The sequence below is a fragment of the Geotrypetes seraphini genome, chromosome 3 (genome assembly GCF_902459505.1).
Source record: "Geotrypetes seraphini chromosome 3, aGeoSer1.1, whole genome shotgun sequence".
NCBI lineage: Eukaryota > Metazoa > Chordata > Amphibia > Gymnophiona > Dermophiidae > Geotrypetes > Geotrypetes seraphini.
Window position 1 is genome coordinate 82,361,145 of NC_047086.1, and position 18,684 is coordinate 82,379,828.

Sequence of the window (18,684 nt, forward strand, 5' to 3'; positions counted from 1 at the left end):
GTTTTTGTTGACGCTGTTGTCTTCTAGGCAGAGGCCTGGAGAAAGCCGGAGTCGACTTTTGAGGATAACGTCATGGAGGTGGCTTATAAGGCTTAGCCTTTGGCTGCATCAAAGAGGCAAAGAAGCGCTCATGTTCAGAGAGACACTTGATAGCAGCCTAGATGGAATCGTCAAAAAGCTCATTACCTTGGCTCATCGATGTACTCCTTGGGATACTTGGAGTCTGAACTGCGACATGCAACAAAGACCATTCTTTTCATTTAAACAGCCTCTGACAGACAGCCCCTCCCTTTTTGTAACCTGCCTTTGTGCCCTATATTTAATGACCAATCTCAAACTTAGGGCCTGTTTTACAAAGCAGCGCTAGCAGCTGCTGCGTGGTAATGACCCCGAAGCCCATAGAGATTTAAAGGGCTTCGGGGCTGTTGCTGCGCGGCAGCCACTAGCGCGGCTTTGTAAAATAGGCTGTTAGTCTCTGAAATTTCAACAATTTTCTCCCGTCGTAACCACTTCCCTAAGACCTGTCATGTGCCCGCTTTTGTATATTGTCTGCATTGTGAATGTCCTGATGTAACTAACCCGTTCTGAGCTTCTGGGAGGACGGGCTAGAAATCAAAATAAATAAATGCTTCACCAGCTGAAGAAGGAACGAATGGATGTCACCGACATGGACTCTGTAAAGGGCCTCCAACTTCAGATTGTCTGGGAGCCCTTTTGGTCTTCTTTAACAGCCTAAGCTGGTAGTGATGTTTTGAATATCTAATTGAGTGTTTTTATTTCTGCTTTGGTATGGTGCCCCCTCTCTCTTGCCTCCTTCTAATACACGTATTTCTCTCTCTCTCTCTTTTTTATTTTTTTGTTTAGGTTGGTGGGTGGTTTGGGAGGGTGTTAGATTGCTAAAATAATTTGTTCAAACAGATTACCTGACTGTTCTGTGTACGCTGCTTGTTTTGCTCCGTTTGATCAATAAAAGATATTTGAAATAAAAAAAATGTTACTATGGACCCGAAATCCAAACAGGGCCAGGAGAAATCTTTTTTGTGGCCTAGAGGTTTTCATTATAGCAAAGTATTTCTAATGCTTGAGGAATGAGGACCCTTTTCTCTGCACCAGAGAATTTACAACAGGGTAATCTGGCTAGAGCCAAGATAAATTTCAGTGCTGTGATAACATGGCAATTAATGATGGGACCTGTCATCTTTGAGTATTTGCAGACATTTTCACTGACTTCTACCAAGCTAAGACAAAGAGGCCAAATAAACTTTTCAACCAGAGAGAAAAAAATGAATTTTCTTTTGCGTAGGGCAGACATGTTACAAGTCTGTTTTAAGTCTGGGAATTGCTCTACTCCCTCAGAATTTCTTCATATTCCTTTAAGAAGCATTTATGTATTTACCTTGGAGTTTTAACTTACAGGCAGTCCCCAAGTATGACTCATACTTAAGAACACAGCTGCGGCTTCATTTGATTTCACTGAGCAGTATTTCCAGTGGCAGAGACTCCTACACTTACTTCTCTTGTAAAAGATTCAGGAATGATGGATAGCCACATTAAGAACAGTGTGTGGTTATGCATGCTGTACCTCAACACTGATTGGTCATTTTGTAAGCTGGGAACGGAGGTAAGCAGCAAGAATCTTAAAATCTACAAGTTCTGAGTTACATACAAATCTGACAGGAACAGCTTTAAAAAAGTAACTCATTCTTAACTTGGGGAATGCCTGTATTCTTGTATATTTAACAAAGGAAAAAAGGACAAAATAAAAAAAAATTAGTGAAATTCTGAGTTTTTCTAAATTCTTGATGGAGAATAGCACTTTATTTATGACCAATTGCAGTATGGTCCAACATGCAAATTCAAAGAACTCAGAACAGATTAACTGCTTGAGATTACTTCTTATTGCAGCCTTGGAAAACTACCTGCTGAATCTTCAGAGTTCACAAAATCCCAGGCTTCATTTGCAGAATTAAACTTCTTGTATCTGGCAGAAGGGAATCTATGCACTTGATCTTTGCATTCCTCCCTGAAATCCACAAGAATATTTGTTTGCTAATCAGCCAAGGATATGCACTCAAAAGAAGATAAAAACAAACAATCAGCATAATGATAGTCAGGGTTTCATTTCTGGAGAAGGATCTAGATAGGAGTTCACCACTTCTTTTCAAATTCAAGATGCAGAGGAGTAAGGGCCATGCTGCTCCTACCCCTCCCTCCAGACAGTTTACAGGAAAAAAGGGGCCTGAAGCAAATGAGAAAAACTACTCTGCTTCTTAAATCTAGTATTTTAACTCCTGCCTATAGGAAACAAGAAGGATGATATCTGGGAACAGACACTGCAAAACAAATTGCAGGCACAAAGGGGCTGGTACTCAAAGGTTTGGCATTAAATGCAAAATCAGCAAAATGGCATTCAAATTAGATGCATGCTATTAAACTAAAAGCAAAGGGGGAGGGGTGAAATATGCCTGGGGCATAAGTACAGGAGTTTCACAGTAAGCACAGCTTGTGTGCATACCTAAGCAAACACAGATTGGCTGTATTCTGCGCCTTTAAATACATGATGTTTCAAATTTTCAATTGAAAGGCTCATATATTTAGTGCCAAACGAATGGTGCAAAATTGTGCTTGTGGTCTGTTTTCCTTTGACTTGAATACATTTGTTTCTTACTAGCAGCATTTATAGGCTGCATGAACTTTCCTCCAGTTTAAAAGCAGTTTAAAGTGACAAATTCTGATCATCTCAAAGAACTTCAATACCACACCCCAATCCAGTGGTAAGTGTCCAGCAATAGAGGCAGCATATTTTTCTGTAGATCTCCTAGTATTGGAAGGAAATACCAAAGGACCTCATTAACATCTGTTGGAGTACATTTAAATACAATATTCACACATTTCCCATGCTAGAGCCTTCTAAACATTCTGCACACATTAAGTGCATGCTAGTCTGACGCTAGGTTTTGAGCATCAACCCCACCAAGGCTAATTAGCAAATGCATGAAAATATGAACAAAAAACAGTCTTCAATAATTCACACTTTGCTAATTCAACCCCTTTTTGTGTTACCAATGGATCTCTGCTTTCTCTCTCTCTTGGACCAGAGTCCAAGTAGAATAAAGTTGAACTAACTAGCAGTATAAAATCAATTCCATCTCTCCCATGGAAATACCACATATAACTCTGGCTTCTTTCACTCCTATTAAGAATTGCAATGCCAACCAGGATACCTCTTGTCAGACAACACTGGAAAAACTGACCACTGCACCAATGATTTTATGGAGAGAATACTAAAAGGGAACTTTAAAACAATCCAAGAATGTAAAACCTTTGAAATCAAAATAAGTATTTTGACACCTAGCAGACAGGACTTAACAGAGAGCTGGGCTTTCTTTCCCACTATGAAGACATTAAAACTGCTCTGCCACTTTTCTGTCTCCTGCCCTCCCACCCCTCCCTCTTCCTAACCCTGAAAAGCTTTTGTTTTCCTTATATATACCAGTATTTGTTAACATTTTTTTTTCCGGATCTTAAGGGTTACCTTTGAAAACTTGCAATAAAATGAATTGAGTTAGTCCAGGGGTCTCAAAGTCCCTCCTTGAGGGCCGCAATCCAGTCAGGTTTTTAGGATTTACCCAATGAATATGCATGAGATCTATGTGCATGCACTGCTTTCAATGCATATTCATTGGGGAAATCCTGAAAACCCGACTGGATTGCAGCCTTCAAGGAGGGACTTTGAGATCCTTGAGTTAATCCAATAAAAAAAAGGTATCAACTTATTTCCTTGTTTTTTGTTTTATTTCTTTATACTACCTTGGAAAGTGGACTAACAGGGCCACCATACTATTTCACTCCTGGGTACAGAAAGAGGATGAAGAGATCAGAGGGTCTGAGTTTAAAGGGATCAGAAGAATGAGTGTGGCACAGAGAATGCAATGTTTTGTTCCCTCTGCTCCCCCCCCCCCAACAAAAAAAAATAAAAATAAACAAGAGAGAACACTTAGGAAAATGAATGGTGAGGACCCAGCCACCTCCTCCCTCCAAGGCAGATGAGAACCAGCTGATTCCGACCCAAACAGAAATCACTTGTCTTGAGCCGTATGATGCTCAAAATTAAGGATGATTCTGTGGCATCAAGTCTTGGAAGACTTAATACCACAAACCAAGTTTAACTTCCGGTGGCAAAACCCAGTGTAGCAAAGAAGGGATCTCACTGAGGACTATCCACTGCAGGGGGGTACCAAAAAGCACAGTTACTTACCGTAACAGGTGTTATCCAGGGACAGCAGGCATATATTCTCACATGTGGGTGACGTCATCTACGGAGCCCCGATGCGGAAGCATTTTCAAGCAAACTTGATTGAAGATTTAAGTTTGCTCTGCTGCTCCACGCATGCGTGCCTTCCTGCTCCACTAGGGGGCGCATCCCCTCATGGTCTCCAGTTCACCTAACTAGCAAAGAAGCCAACCTCGGGGAGGTGGGCGGGTTGTGAGAATATATGCCTGCTGTCCTTGGATAACACCTGTTACGGTAAGTAACTGTGCTTTATCCCAGGACAAGCAGGCATGATATTCTCACATGTGGGTGACCTCCAAGCTAACTGAAGAGGGATAGAGGGAAGTTGGCAATTTAAGCAAATAGATTTCGCAAAACCGATTGGCCGAACCGGCCATCGCTCCTGGACAGTGAGTCCAGACAGTAATGGGAGGTGAAAGTATGAACCGAAGACCACGTGGCAGCCTTGCAGATTTCCTCAATAGGTGTGGACCTGAGGAACGCTACGGAGGCTGCCATCGCTCGGACCTTGTGTCCCGTTACTCGACCATGCAGCGCGAGACCAGCCTGAGCGTAGCAGAAGGAGATGCAATCGGCCAACCAGTTGGACAAGGTGCGCTTGGAGACTGGGTGACCTAACCGGTTTGGGTCGAAGGACAAAAACAATTGTGGGACTTTCCGGTGTGGTTGAGTGCGTTGGAGGTAGAAGGCCAACGCTCTCTTACAGTCAAGAGTGTGGAGCGCCACCTCTCCGGGATGAGAGTGGGGCTTGGGAAAAAACACAGGTAAGACAATGGACTGATTGAGATGAAAATCAGACACTACTTTGGGCATGAACTTTGGATGAGTGCGGAGTACCACCTTGTCGTGATGGAATACCGTGAAGGGTGGGTCCGCCACTAGAGCTTGTAGCTCACTAACCCGCCGAGCGGAAGTGAGCGCAAGCAGGAAAATCACCTTCCAAGTGAGGAATTTTGGATGGCATTTGTCTAGGGGCTCAAAGGGAGGTTTCATTAGTTGAGCCAGAACCACGTTAAGGTCCCAAACCACCGGAGGAGGTTTGAGAGGAGGGTGGACATTCAGAAGACCCTTCATGAAGCGAGAGACTAGGGGGTGGAGCGAGAGGGCTTTCCCTTCCAGGGGCTGATGGAAGGCTGCAATCGCACTGAGGTGTACTCGAATGGAGTTGGTCTTTAGGCCGGAGTGAGATAATTGAAGTAAATAGTCAAGGACCAGGGGGACAGGGACCGACACCGGGTCCTGGCTGTGAGAGGAGCACCAGGCTGAGAATCTGGTCCACTTTTGGGAGTAGCAGGTTCTCGTTGAGGTCTTTCTAGAGGCCTCCAATATCTCCTTGACTGATTGAGACACGGGGAGAGAAGTCAGGGGGAAAGAAACCAAGCATTCAGATGAAGAGATTGAAGATTGGGATGTAACAGCGAACCCTGACCCTGTGATAGTAGAGAGGGAAACCGAGGCAGAGGCAGTGGATCTCTGACACTGAGTTGAAGTAGAAGGGAAAACCAAGGCTGGCGTGGCCAGCGAGGAGCAATCAGGATCAGGGTGGCTTGTACTGTTTTCAGGTGGACGAGCGTCCGCAGGATCAGAGGAAACGGCGGGAACGCGTACAGGTACCTTCCCTCCCAGTCGAGGAGGAAGGCGTCGGCCTCGAGCCGGTCCGGGGAGTATATCTGTGAGCAGAAGAGAGGCAGTTTGTGATTGTGGGGGGATGCGAACAGATCTATTTGAGGCGTCCCCCACTGTTTGAACACCTGTCGTAGGGTTTGAGAGTGCAGTGACCACTCGTGTGGCTGGAGGAGGCGGCTGAGTCTGTCCGTCAGACAGTTTTGTTCTCCTTGTATGTACACCGCTCGAAGGAAGGTGTTGTTGGAGATTGCCCATTTCCAGAGGCGCAGGGCTTCCCGACAGAGGGACCAAGACCCTGTTCCTCCTTGTTTGTTTACATAGTACATTGCTACCTGGTTGTCGGTTCGGATGAGGACCACCCGGTCGTGGAGCAGATGTTGAAAAGCTACAGCTGCGAGATAGATTGCCCGGAGCTCTAGCACGTTGATGTGACAGCGGCGGTCTTCCGCTAACCACATCCCCTGCGTGCGTAGGCCGTCCAGGTGGGCTCCCCAAGCGTACTCTGACGAGTCCGTGGTGAGTACCTTGCTGTGATGAGGGGCGAGGAAGAGTAAACCTTTGGAAAGATTTGAAGAGTCGGCCCACCAGCGGAGCGATCTTTGCAAGGAAGGAGTCACTGTCACGGGGTGGTCAATCGGATCCCGGTCTTGACGCCATTGAGAGGCCAGGGTCCATTGAGGTATTCTCAGATGGAGGCGGGCGAAGGGTGTGACATGGACGGTGGAGGCCATGTGGCCTAGGAGAGTCATCATCTGTCGAGCTGATACCGAGGTCAGCAGAGAGATCCTTCGACTCAGACTTACTAACGCCTCTAGGCGCGGAGGGGGGAGGAAGGAACGGAGGCGAACCATATCCAGCGTGGCCCCGATGAACTGTAGGGATTGCGAGGGGCGTAGTTGGGATTTTGGGAAGTTTATTTTGAACCCCAGACTTTGTAGGTAGGTAATAGTCTGTTGGGTCGCTGAGATAACCGCTTCCCTGGATGGGGCTTTGATCAGCCAGTCGTCCAGGTAGGGGAATACCTGGAGGCCCTGGGAGCGTAAGGTTGCTGCGACCACCACGAGGCACTTGGTGAAGACCCGAGGTGATGATGCGAGGCCGAAGGGGAGGACTCGGTATTGTAGGTGCCAGTCCCCTACCTGAAAACGCAAGAACTTGCGGTGGGCGGGGTGTACTGGGACATGTGTGTACGCCCCCTTCAGATCGAGGGAGCAGAGCCAGTCGCCCTCGTCGATCAGGGGGTAGAGGGTCGGAAGGGACAGCATCCAAAATTTTTCCCGTACTAGAAATTTGTTGAGGCGTCTCAAGTCTAGTATTGGGCGTACGTCTCCCATTTTTTTCGGTACCAGGAAGTAACGGGAGTAGAAGCCCTTCCCCCGTTGGTCGGGGGGAACCTGCTCCACTGCCCTGAGGCGAAGCAGGTCTCGAGCCTCGGAGAGGAGTAGGGGTAGCTGCGTCCGGTTGGGAGGGCAATTCCTTGGGGGGTTGTCTGGAGGAATGGCCCGAAAGTTGAGAGAGTATCCTGATGAGATCACGCCAAGGACCCATGCGTCCGACGTGACTTGTTCCCAGCGAGGGTAAAAGGCTTTGAGGCGACCTCCGATGGGAAGGAGGCCTGGGACTATGGCGGAGAGGGCCCGCCCCCTTCCGCGTATCCCGTCAAAAGGACGGGGATGGTTTGGTAGTCGCAGGCGGTTGGGACTTGGGCATGGCCCGGTGGTGGGCTTGCGGACGCCTGGGTGGAGGCCACGAGAAGGCAGGAGTGGATTTTTGTAGGTAGCGGCGCGGAGGGGCCCTATACGGCCTGGACGCGGGCGGTTTGGGCTTTTGTCGGACAGGGAGGCAAACGAGCGTTCGTGTTCAGAGAGGCGTTTTGTAGCCGCCTCGATAGTGTCATCGAACAGTTCTTTTCCCACGCAGGGGAGGTTAGCCAACCGGTCCTGTAAGTTGGGGTCCATGTCGACCAGGCGTAGCCAAGCTAGTCGGCGCATGGCGATAGCAAAAGCTGCCTCTCTGGAGGAGAGTTCGAAGCCATCGTAGGCCGCGTGGAATAGATGGAGGCGTAGGTTGGAGAGGGATTCCAAAAGTAGGCTAAAGGCTCCTTGGCGGGAGGCCGGTAGGTCAGTCTCAAAGGCTCTCAGTAGTCCAATGAGGTGTTTGAGGTAGGATGTGAAGGTGAAAGTGTAGCTTTGCACCCTAGAGGCCATCATCGCATTTTGATATAGTCTCCTGCCGAACTTGTCTAGGGTTCGGCCTTCTCGGCCTGGGAGGACCGCCGCTGAGACCCGGGAGGGGTGAGCCTTTTTTAAGGAGGATTCTACTAACAGCGACTGGTGGGAGAGCTGTGGTTGTTCAAATCCCGAAAAGGGTACTGTACGGTACTTGGCCTCCATTTTGGAGGGCACGGCTGTGACCATATAGGGGGTCTCCAGGTTCCTGAAGAGAGCCTGTTGGAGTATCGGGTTAGGCGGTAAGCGAAGGGACTCTCTGGGTAGTGATGGCATATCCAGTTCCGCTAGGTACTCTTTAGAGTATCTGGAGTCGGACTGGAGGTCTAAATTCAAAGCGTGGCCCATGTCCTGGACAAAGCGTGAGAAGGATGGTCGGGGTGTTCCCGAGGCCCCGTGGGGGGGTCGGTGAACGAGACCTCCGTCGGGTGGAGAAGGAAGGGGAGGCTTCCCTCGAGTAGCGAGGTTCCTGCTCCGATCCAAGCTCCGAGACCGAGGAAGTACTGTGAAAGTGTTCCGGGGTCGTGGATCTCCGACGTCTCGAGGAGCCCCTCGGAGACGATGCCGGGGTTCGGGGTACCGATCGATGTCGAATCGGTGACCTCGATCCGGACTCCCTTGGTGAAAGCCCGAAACCTCGGATCGGAGCCCCGGTCCGAGGGGGAGTTCGGAGGATGCGTGGGTTGGAGAGTGATAATTCTGCCACCTTCAGCGGTCCCGTACGAGGTGTAGGTGAACGGCCTCGTAGAGTGGGGGAACCCCGGGCCTTCTTAGAGGTACGGCGGTTCGAGGTTTCTGTTGGTTTAGCCCGCCGTTTTGCCCTGTGGCGGTCTGTGGAGGGAGAGCGCCTCGGGTGCCTCGGCGAGGAGTCCAAGGAGGATGAGATGCGGCGAAGTTTGCGCACTTTTCCCCGAGGTGGCTCGACGCGAGGCTCAGTCTGGTCTGGCACATGCGGGGTCGAGGTCGAGGCAGAGGCCAGTTGTAGATGGGCCATTGCAGCGGACAGCTCCGACGAGATCATTGCTCGGAGTAAGTCCTGGAAGATGGGCACGGACAGCATCGAAGGCATGTCCCCTGCCTCGGTACACTCCACCGGGGGCGACCTCGTATCAGAGTATTCCCGTGTGGTGGAGGCACGGCCCGAAGGCTTGGAGGGCTTCGTCGGGGCTGTAAGCATGGGACTTCCGCCATGCGTCGCCGGTGTCCCCGAGGTTGGTTTCTTCGCTGGTACAGAACCTGAAGAGGGAAGAGGGGACTTACCCGGAGCCGAGGCTTTCTGTTGTCCCGAGGACTTCGGAATCGAGTCTCGAGGCGATGCCGAGGTATTCGGGGCCGAGGTCAAGGCCGGGGCCGACCTCGAGGCCGAGGTAGAAGGTTGGTCTGGGGCGAAAATATCCGCCATGCGGGCTTTCCTTCGACGGAGGGCCCGGTTCTGGAAAGTAGCGCACTGGGGACAGGAGTCGGTTGGATGAGCGGCCCCCAGGCAGAGGATGCACCGGCGATGCGGGTCTGTGATGGAAAGAAGCTGCTCGCACCGGGTGCACTTTTTAAAGCCGGTCAAAGGCCGGGACATAGAATTGAAAGTGGCCGCGGCTCGAGTAGCCACCCGGCCACGGGGACCCGGAAGCCTCCGGGTCGGTCAAACGAAGCAGGAATCAAGTTGAAGAAGAAAAAATTTCGCGCACAGCGACTTAAACGATGAAAAACAAGAAAAATCGCAGTGCTAGAAGGCAGTTGGGGCAGAGCCAGAAAAAACACAACTTCTAGGCTGAGCGGAAAATTTTGAACTGGAGACAACGAGGGGATGCACCCCCTAGTGGAGCAGGAAGGCATGCATGCGTGGAGCAGCAGAGCAAACTTAAATCTTCAATCAAGTTTGCTTGAAAATGCTTCCGCATCGGGGCTCCGTAGATGACGTCACCCACATGTGAGAATATCATGCCTGCTTGTCCTGGGATAATATCCTACTTTGCTGGAGACGTCGATTCTTTATGGATCGCTTCTTAGGTGTGGCACAGCGCAGACAAGACTCCACACAGTGGTCCGGGCCCAAACATTGGATGCACCATTTGTGGGGGGTGTCAAAGAAATTGTGCGCTGGCACCTTGTAAGCATTTTTAAAACCAGTAACAGGGCAGGACATGAATGGAAATACCGCTTCAGCCTCAATTTTGCTGAGGGAGCAGACAAGGCCCCGCCGTGAAGTTCGGCCAAAAAAAGTATAAAATAAGCTTACTTTTTTTAGAAAAAGAAAGAAAATTAAGTAATCAAAATACAATCAATGGTAATAACCCACGTAAGAAAGGCACTAGTTGTAGGATTTGTGCAGAACATTGAAGTAGGGACTTCTCAGCTCCGCAGAAAAACTAGAACTGAGGAAATGCGTGCCCTACATTGGGCGGGAAAGCACTCGCGTATGTGCGGCACTTGCTACTGTTCCACAAGCAAAATGGCTTTTGCAGCTGTCCACATCGGGGCTCCATGGATGACATAACCCATATGTGAGAATATGCTGCTTGTCCTGGGATAATCTATCTAATGTACCTGGGGCAATGGGAGGATTAAGTGACTTGGCCAAGGTCACATCTCTCTCCATTTTTTCCTCTTTCCCCTCTACATCATTTCTCCTTCTCTTTCCATGTCCCCTCTTCAGTACTTCTCTCCTTCCCCATAGGATCTTCAACATGTTTCTCTTTCTCTCCCTCTTCAGCTATGCCTCTGGTAGGGATCCCACAGGTGCCCTGTAAAAGAGGCTTGAGGAAGTTAAGCCTCCCTAGCCCCAACCACAATCTTTCCAGCCCCCAGACCTCCAAGGGAGGAGCCGATACTGCAACTCTCTATAACAGGGGTGCCCAAAAGGTCAATCGACCAGTAGATCATGAAGGCAACGCGAGTCGATCGCAAAGCTCATCCCGGGCTTTGTGATAGACTCACGTTGCCTTCGCATTCTACCTGCTTCCCAACGCCATAAAGACGATGCAGAAGCGCCAAGCTGACCAGCCTAACCCATCAGACGTCAATTCTGACGTCGGAAAGGAAGTTCCAGGCCAGCCAATCGTTGCCTGGCTGGCCCGAAAAGCACAGTTACTTACCGTAACAGGTGTTATACAGGGACAGCAGGCAGATATTCTCTACATGTGGGTGGCGTCAACAATGGAGCCCCCTAGCAGACGTTTTTGCAAGCAGACTTGCTTGAAGACCTTTAGGCTTGCGATTGGCCCACGCATGCGCCCCTCCCACCCTGCCTAAGGCATGCGTATCCTCAGCGTGTCCTAAGTTCAGATAGCAAGCAAAGAAGCCAACCAAGGGGAGGTGGTTGCGAGAATATCTGCCTGCTGTCCCTGGATAACACCTCTTACGGTAAGTAACTGTGCTTTATCCCAGGACAAGCAGGCAGCATATTCTCTACATGTGGGTGACCTCCAAGCTAACTATAATGGGATGGAGGGAAAGTTGGCAATTTAAGAGAACAGATGCTGTAAAACAGACTGGCCAAAGCAGCCATCACGCCTGGCGAAAGCATCCAGACAGTAATGTGAGGTGAACGTATGAACCGAGGACCAAGTAGCAGCTTTACAGATTTCCTCGATGGAAATTGAGCGGAGGAAAGCAACAGACGCTGCCATCTGTCCTTGTGACCTGTGACTCGACCCGGCAGGGAGAGACCAGCCTGAGCGTAACAGAAAGAGATACAAGCGGCAAACCAGTTAGAAATGATCCGCTTATAAACAGAACGACCCAAGCGATTGGGATCGAAAGAAACGAACAGCTGGGGAGCAGTACGGTGAGGAGCGGTGCGTTTCAAGTAGAAGGCCAGCGCACGCTTACAGTCAAGAGAATGCAGAGCCACTTCCCCAGGATGGGAATGGGGCTTCGGGAAAAACAACGGAAGAACAATAGATTGGTTGATGTGAAAATCAGAAACAATCTTAGGCAAGAACTTAGGATGGGTACGAGAACCACTTTATCATGATGGAAGACAGTGAAAGGTGGGTCTGCAACCATGGATTGAAGCTCACTGACCCAACAGGCAGAAGTGAGAGCAATAAGGAACACAACCTTCCAAGTAAGATACTTCAAGTGAGCCCGCACCAGTGGCTCGAACGGGAGTTTCATCAATTGTGCAAGGACAACGTTCAGATCCCAGACAACCGGAGGAGGCTTAAGGGGCGGATGAACGTGGAAAAGACCCTTCATGAAGCGGGAACCATAGGATCAACAGAGATAGGCTTCCCGTCGATCGGCTGATGAAAAGCAGCAATGGCACTAAGGTGGACTCGAACCGAAGAGTGCCTGATAAGTGCAACAGATAATCCAGGACAGCAGACAAGGAGGCGGACAGCGGCTCCAACTGCTTAGTAGCACACCAGGAAGAAAAGCGGGTCCACTTCTGATGGTAACATTGTCGAGTGGACTCCTTCCGAGACGCCTCCAGGACATCCAGCACAGGCTGGGATAACTGGAACGAGGGCATCAAGTCTCGAGGAACCAAGCTATTAAGTGCAGAGACTGGAGGTTGGGATGAAGCAGAGAAACCTGACTCTGCGTAAGCAGAGAAGGAAAAATAGGCAGAGGAAGAGGCTCCCTGGAACTGAGTTGCAAAAGAAGGGAAAGCCACGGCTGTCGGGGCCACCGAGGAGCTATCAGAATCATGGTGGCATGCATGGACTTGAGCCTGACGAGAGTCTTCAGAATCAGAGGGAATGTAGGGAACGCGTATAGGAACGTGTTTGTCCAATCCAGAAGAAAAGCATCCGCCTCGATCCTGAGAGAGGTGTAAACCCTGGAGCAGAAGTGAGGCAACTGGTAATTGAGGGGAGACGCGAACAGGTCGACTTCCGGAGTCCCCCAACGGACAAACACCTGACAAACACCTGACGCAGGGTTACGGAGTGGTGCGACCATTCGTGAGGATGCAGCAGACGACTCAACTTGTCCGCCAGACAGTTCTGCTGACCCTGAATGTAGACAGCTCGAACAAATATGTTGCGGCAGATGGCCCAATCACAGAGCCACAGCGCCTCCTGGCACAGGGACCACGACCCCGTGCCTCCTTGGTTGTTGAGATAATACATGGCGACCTGGTTGTCCATGCGAACTAGCACCACACGGTCGCACAGCAGGTGAGAAAAGGCTTTCAGAGCGAGGAATATCGCTCAAAGCTCGAGAAGATTGCTGTGACAAAGGCGGTCGGTACGGGACCAGAGGCCCTGAGTGCGCAAACCGTCCAGATGAACTCCCCACGCATAGGTCAACGAGTCCGTCATGAGGACCTTCTGCAGAGGATGGGCGCGGAACGGAAAACCTCTGGAAAGATTGGAAGAGAGCATCCACCAACGGAGAGACTTCCTCAACAAAGAAGTCACGACAATGCGTCGAGAGAGAGAGTCCCGAACTTGATTCCACTGGGACGCCAGAGTCCATTGAGGAATACCGAGGCAAAGTCTGGCAAAAGGAGTCACGTGAACCATGGAGGCCATATGGCCTTGTAGGACCATCATGAGCCGAGCCGGTACCGAGTGCAGAACGGTCACCATACGGCAAAACCGGAAAAGGGCCTCCTGACGAGGCCAAGGCAAGAAGGAGCGGAGACACACCGTGTCCAGGATCGCTCCGATGAACTGGAGAGACTGGGTCGGGCAGAGGTGAGACTTGAGAAAATTCAACTCGAAGCCGAGTCTCTGAAGGAGCCAGATTTTCTGTTCCGTCGCACGCATGACTTCGGCGCGAGAGGACGCCTTGATCAACCAGTCGTCGAGGTAGGGAAACACCTGCAGGCATCGAAGGCACAGGGCTGCAGCCACCACTACCAGACACTTCGTGAAAACCCTCGGAGAGGCCGCCAGGCCGAAGGGAAGAACACGATACTGAAGATGGAGATTCCCCACCCGGAATCTCAGATACCGGTGAGAGGCTGGGTGAATTGGAATGTGCGTGTAGGCCTCCTTGAGGTCCAAGAAGCACAGCCAGTCCCCCTCGTCCAAGAGGGGATACAATGTAGGAAGAGTGACAATTCTGAATCGCTCCCGTACCAAATACTTGTTCAGAGCACGGAGGTCCAGGATCGGACGCAGATCCCCCGTCTTCTTGGGCACCAGGAAGAACCGGGAGTAAAACCTGGAATTCCACTGGTCCAAGGGAACTTCCTCGACCGCCCGAAGACGAAGAAGGGCCTGAGTTTCCAGCATGAGTAGGGGAAGCTGGGACTGAGCAGAAGGAGACTCTTCTGGAGGTAGATCCGGGGGCACGGAATTGAAGTGGAGGGAATACCCCTCTCGGATGATCTACAGTACCCAACTGTCGGTTGTAAGAGTCACCCACAGGGTAAAGAAATGATAAGAGATGACCCCCGATGGAAGCGGGGAAGGCTCCATGAGGAAGGGAGCTTGAAGGCTCCAACTGGAATAGTCAAAAAGACGGCCCAGCCTTCGCCGGGGCCGGCGGCTGAGTCTTAGGTTGACGTTGCTGCTGCTGCGGAGGCCATTTCGAAGGAGGCCTAGAGAAAGCAGGAGTGGATTTCTGAGGATACCTCCAGAGAGGAATTTTATATTGGCGAGCGAGAGGGGCCTTAGGTTTAAGCTTCACCATAGACACAAAGGACCGCTCGTGGTCCGAGAGGCGCTTTGTGGCTGCCTCAATGGACTCATCAAAGAGTTCATGACCCACACACGGGAGATTGGCAAGACGATCCTGAAGATTCGGATCCATATCCACAAGTCAGAGCCAAGCGAGGCAAAGCATAGCGATCGCAAAGGCAGTGACTCTAGAGGACAGTTCAAAGACGTCATAAGAGACCTGAAACATATACAGAGGGTCTCTACAAGAGACAAAACTCCTGACGCCGAGGCTCTGGCAAGACCTCCTGAAGCGAGCGGAGGTCATCAACACAGAACCGAAGGTAGGACGTTTAAAAAAAGCTGTAGTTAAGGACACCGTTCGCCATCATCGAGTTCAGATAGAGGCAGCGACCAAATTTGTCCATCGTATGGTCCTCTCTGCCAGGGGGGATGGCAGCATAAACCTTCGAAGGATTAGACTTCTTCAAGGAAGAATCAACCACCAAAGACTGGTGGGAAAGCTGAGCACCCTCGAAACTCTTAACCGGGGTAGTCTGGTAACGGGACTCCAACTTGGAGGGGACAGCAGTGATAGCATAGGGAGTTTCCAGGTTCCGGAGAGCCCCACGAGGCACCCTGTCAACTCCCAGTTCCGCCAGGTATTCCTGGGTAAAGTGACTGAAGGTCCAAGTTCAGAGCTCTGCCCAAGTCAGAGATGAAATGAGTAATGTAGTGGGCAAATGCACAACAGACGAAGATTCAGTGCCCGACAATATGATGCACGACCTACTCCTACTGGAGCGATGGTCTAGGACATGGCAACTCAACTTCAATGCCAAAAAATGCAAAGTTATGCACCTGGGCAGCCAGAATCCATGCAAGTCTTATACCCTTAATGGCGAGATCCTAGCAAAAACGGTAGCAGAACGAGAGACTTGGGGGTAATCGTCAGTGAGGACATGAAGTCTGCCAATCAAGTGGAGCAGGCTTCGTCCAAGGCAAGACAAATCATGGGCTGCATACGAAGGGGTTTCGTCAGTCGTAAGGCGGAAGTCATTATGCCATTGTATAGATCCATGGTGAGGCCCCACCTGGAATACTGTGTGCAATTCTGGAGGCCGCATTATCGCAAGGATGTGCTGAGACTGGAGTCGGTGCAAAGAATGGCCACCCGGATGGTCTCGGGACTCAAGGATCTACCATACGAAAAACGGCTTGACAAATTACAGCTATACTCGCTCGAGGAGCGCAGAGAGAGGGGGGACATGATCGAGACGTTCAAGTATCTTACGGGCCGCATCGAGGCGGAGGAAGATATCTTCTTTTTCAAGGGTCCCACGACAACAAGAGGGCATCCGTTGAAAATTAGGGGCGGGAAACTACAAGGTGACACCAGGAAATTCTTTTTCACCGAAAGAGTGGTTGATCGCTGGAATAGTCTTCCACTACAGGTGATTGAGGCCAGCAGCGTGCCTGATTTTAAGGCCAAATGGGATCGGCACATGGGATCTATTCACAGGGCAAAGGTAGGGGAGGGACATTAAGGTGGGCAGACTAGATGGGCCGTGGGCCCTTATCTGCCGTCTATTTCTATGTTTCTATGTTTCTATGAAATAAGAAAAGGAGGTCTGAGAAGAGGATCCATCCACCAGAGGAGACTCCGACCGAGAACGAGGTGCAGCCGAGAACAAGGGAGAAAGTTCCCTGGAATAGTAAGCCAGAGACTAAGAGTCCCGGGAATGGGAGACCGAAGAGGTCCGACTAAGACACGCAGAGAGCGTAGAAGAACGGCCCCGAGTCAAGGAGACTGGGGAAGACCCCGGTGTTCGCGAAAAACGCTGAGAAAGCTTCGGAGAAGACGGGGCATAGAAGAAGTTCCCAAGAAGCTGACAAGCGGCGCGAGGGGGAAGAAACACTAGAGTCCAATTCGAGGACTAGCGTGTGAGTAGATGGTCTCGAGGTCGGAGACCTGCCCCGACAAAGTGGGGAAAACCGGGGCCTCTTAGAAGATGCAAGCCCCACCCCAACAGCGGAGGAAACACGAGTCCCCTTCTGGGACCCCCGAAGAGTCCTCGGCACCTCAGGGAAGGAAGAATCACTCGAGATAACTGGACGCACCCTACGGGTGATGCCTCGAGAAACAAGGGGACTCTCAGGCTGGGCAGACCGCGACTGGGTCGAGACCGAGGCCACAGGCGTTGAGGTCGGGACTAGTTGGCTCTCCACCAAAGAAAGCTACGTGGTAATGATAGCCTTAAGCATGTCCTCGAACATAGGCACCGAGACCAAAGGCAGGTTGGTCAAGGGTGCAGCAGTGCGCTCCTTCAGGGGTGACCTCGTGGAAGAATATTCCCTACTTGAGGAGGCACGCTTAGAGTGATGTCTTGAATGTGCCGATGAGGCGGCGCTGACATGAGACTCAGAAGGAGGCTTCTTTGCCGGCACACCTGAGAAGGAAAGAGGAGACTTAACCGAGGCCATAGAAGCAGAAGAGGCCGAGGCCGGAGCCTTCGAGGCCAACAGGGACTTTGAGGCCGAGGTCCCCAACGAGGGAGCAGAGTCCGAGGAGCCCAACGATTGCGCCGAGGCTGAGCTTGAGGCCTGCTCCACAGGATCCATGGGGCCAAAGAGTTGGAAAATCTTGGCCATCATTCGACGAAGCGCCCACGGTTGGAGAGTCGCACAACGGGGACATGACTCAGCGCGGTGATCTGCACCCAGGCACTCAACACACCAACGATGGGGGTCGGTGATGGAGATAACCCGGTTATACTGGGTACAGTTTTTAAAACTGGAGTGAGGCCGGGACATAAGAAAAAACACGGCTGCGGCCCCGCGAGTCCAGGCGGCCAGGGAAGGACCAGGAACCCGATCAAAAGCAACGAACTGGAAAAAACAGAAACAACAAAGACGTGAGCACAGCGACTTAACAAAAAATAATAAAGAAAGCCAAGGTGCAAGAGGGACAACGATATTACGCATGGGAAGGGAGCAGTGCTTCTGGCTCCGCAGAAAACATTGAACTGAGGACACGCCGAGGAGACGCATGCCCTAGGCAGGGCGGGAAGGGCTTTCGCGCGCCAATTGCAAGCCTAAAGGTCTTCGAGCAAGTCTGCTTGCAAAAACGTTCGCTAAGGGGCTCCGTTGATTACGTCACCCACATGTAGAGAATATGCTGCCTGCTTGTCCTGGGATAATTTCCTCTCCGACATTAGAACTGACGTCGGGTGGGGAAGGCTGTTCGGCCCGGTGCTTCTGCATAATCTTTACGGCTTCGGGAAGCAGGGAGAGCTCAGAACTTGGCAGCGGTAGCTGGGAGGTTTGTTCCCCGATGGCGGTGGCTTGGGGGAGGGCAGGAAGAAAGAAAGACAAATAAAGAAAGGGGGCAGGCAGGGAGACACAAAGAAAGGGGGTGGCAGGGAGACACAAATAAAGAAGGGAAACAAATAAAGGGGGACATAAAGAAAGAAAGGGGGCATGGAGAGAGAAAGACAGGCAAAGGGGGAATGGAGAGAGAAAGAAAGGGGGCATGGAGAGAGAAAGACAGACAGAGAAAGGGGAGCAGAGAAACAGAAAGAAAAACAGATAGAAAGAAAGAAGGGGGCAAGGAGACAGAAAGAAAGGGAGGCAGGGAGACAAAGAAAACCAGACAGAAAAAAAGAAGGGGGGAGGGAGAAAGAAAGAAAGGGAGGCAGGGAGACAAAGAAAAACAGACAGAAAGAAAGAAGGGGGCAGGGAGAAAGAAAGGGGAGGGAGCAGGGAGAGAGGAAGAAAAAGTTGGGGATGGAATGAGGTCTGGAGGAGAGGAATTATACAGGAGGCTGAAAGAAGGGAAGAAATATTGGATGCACAGTCAGAAGAAAAAAGTGCAATCAGACACTCATGAAAATCACCAAAGGTAGGAAAAATTATTTTATTTTCAATTTAGTGATCAAATGTGTCCATTTTGAGATTTATATCTGCTCTCTATATTTTGCAC

General features: G+C 50.7%; 1 protein-coding gene across 1 annotated transcript in view; it reads right to left on the reverse strand.

Moving 5' to 3' along the window:
* The window catches only part of LOC117356517 (ribonuclease H1-like), a 117,541-nt gene that overhangs the window by 96,614 nt on the left and 2,243 nt on the right, over positions 1-18,684 (reverse strand). The window contains exon 2 of the mRNA XM_033935803.1: positions 1,920-2,023. Within this exon, the coding sequence (XP_033791694.1) occupies positions 1,920-2,023 (104 nt within the window). The remainder of the gene's footprint in view (positions 1-1,919; positions 2,024-18,684) is intronic.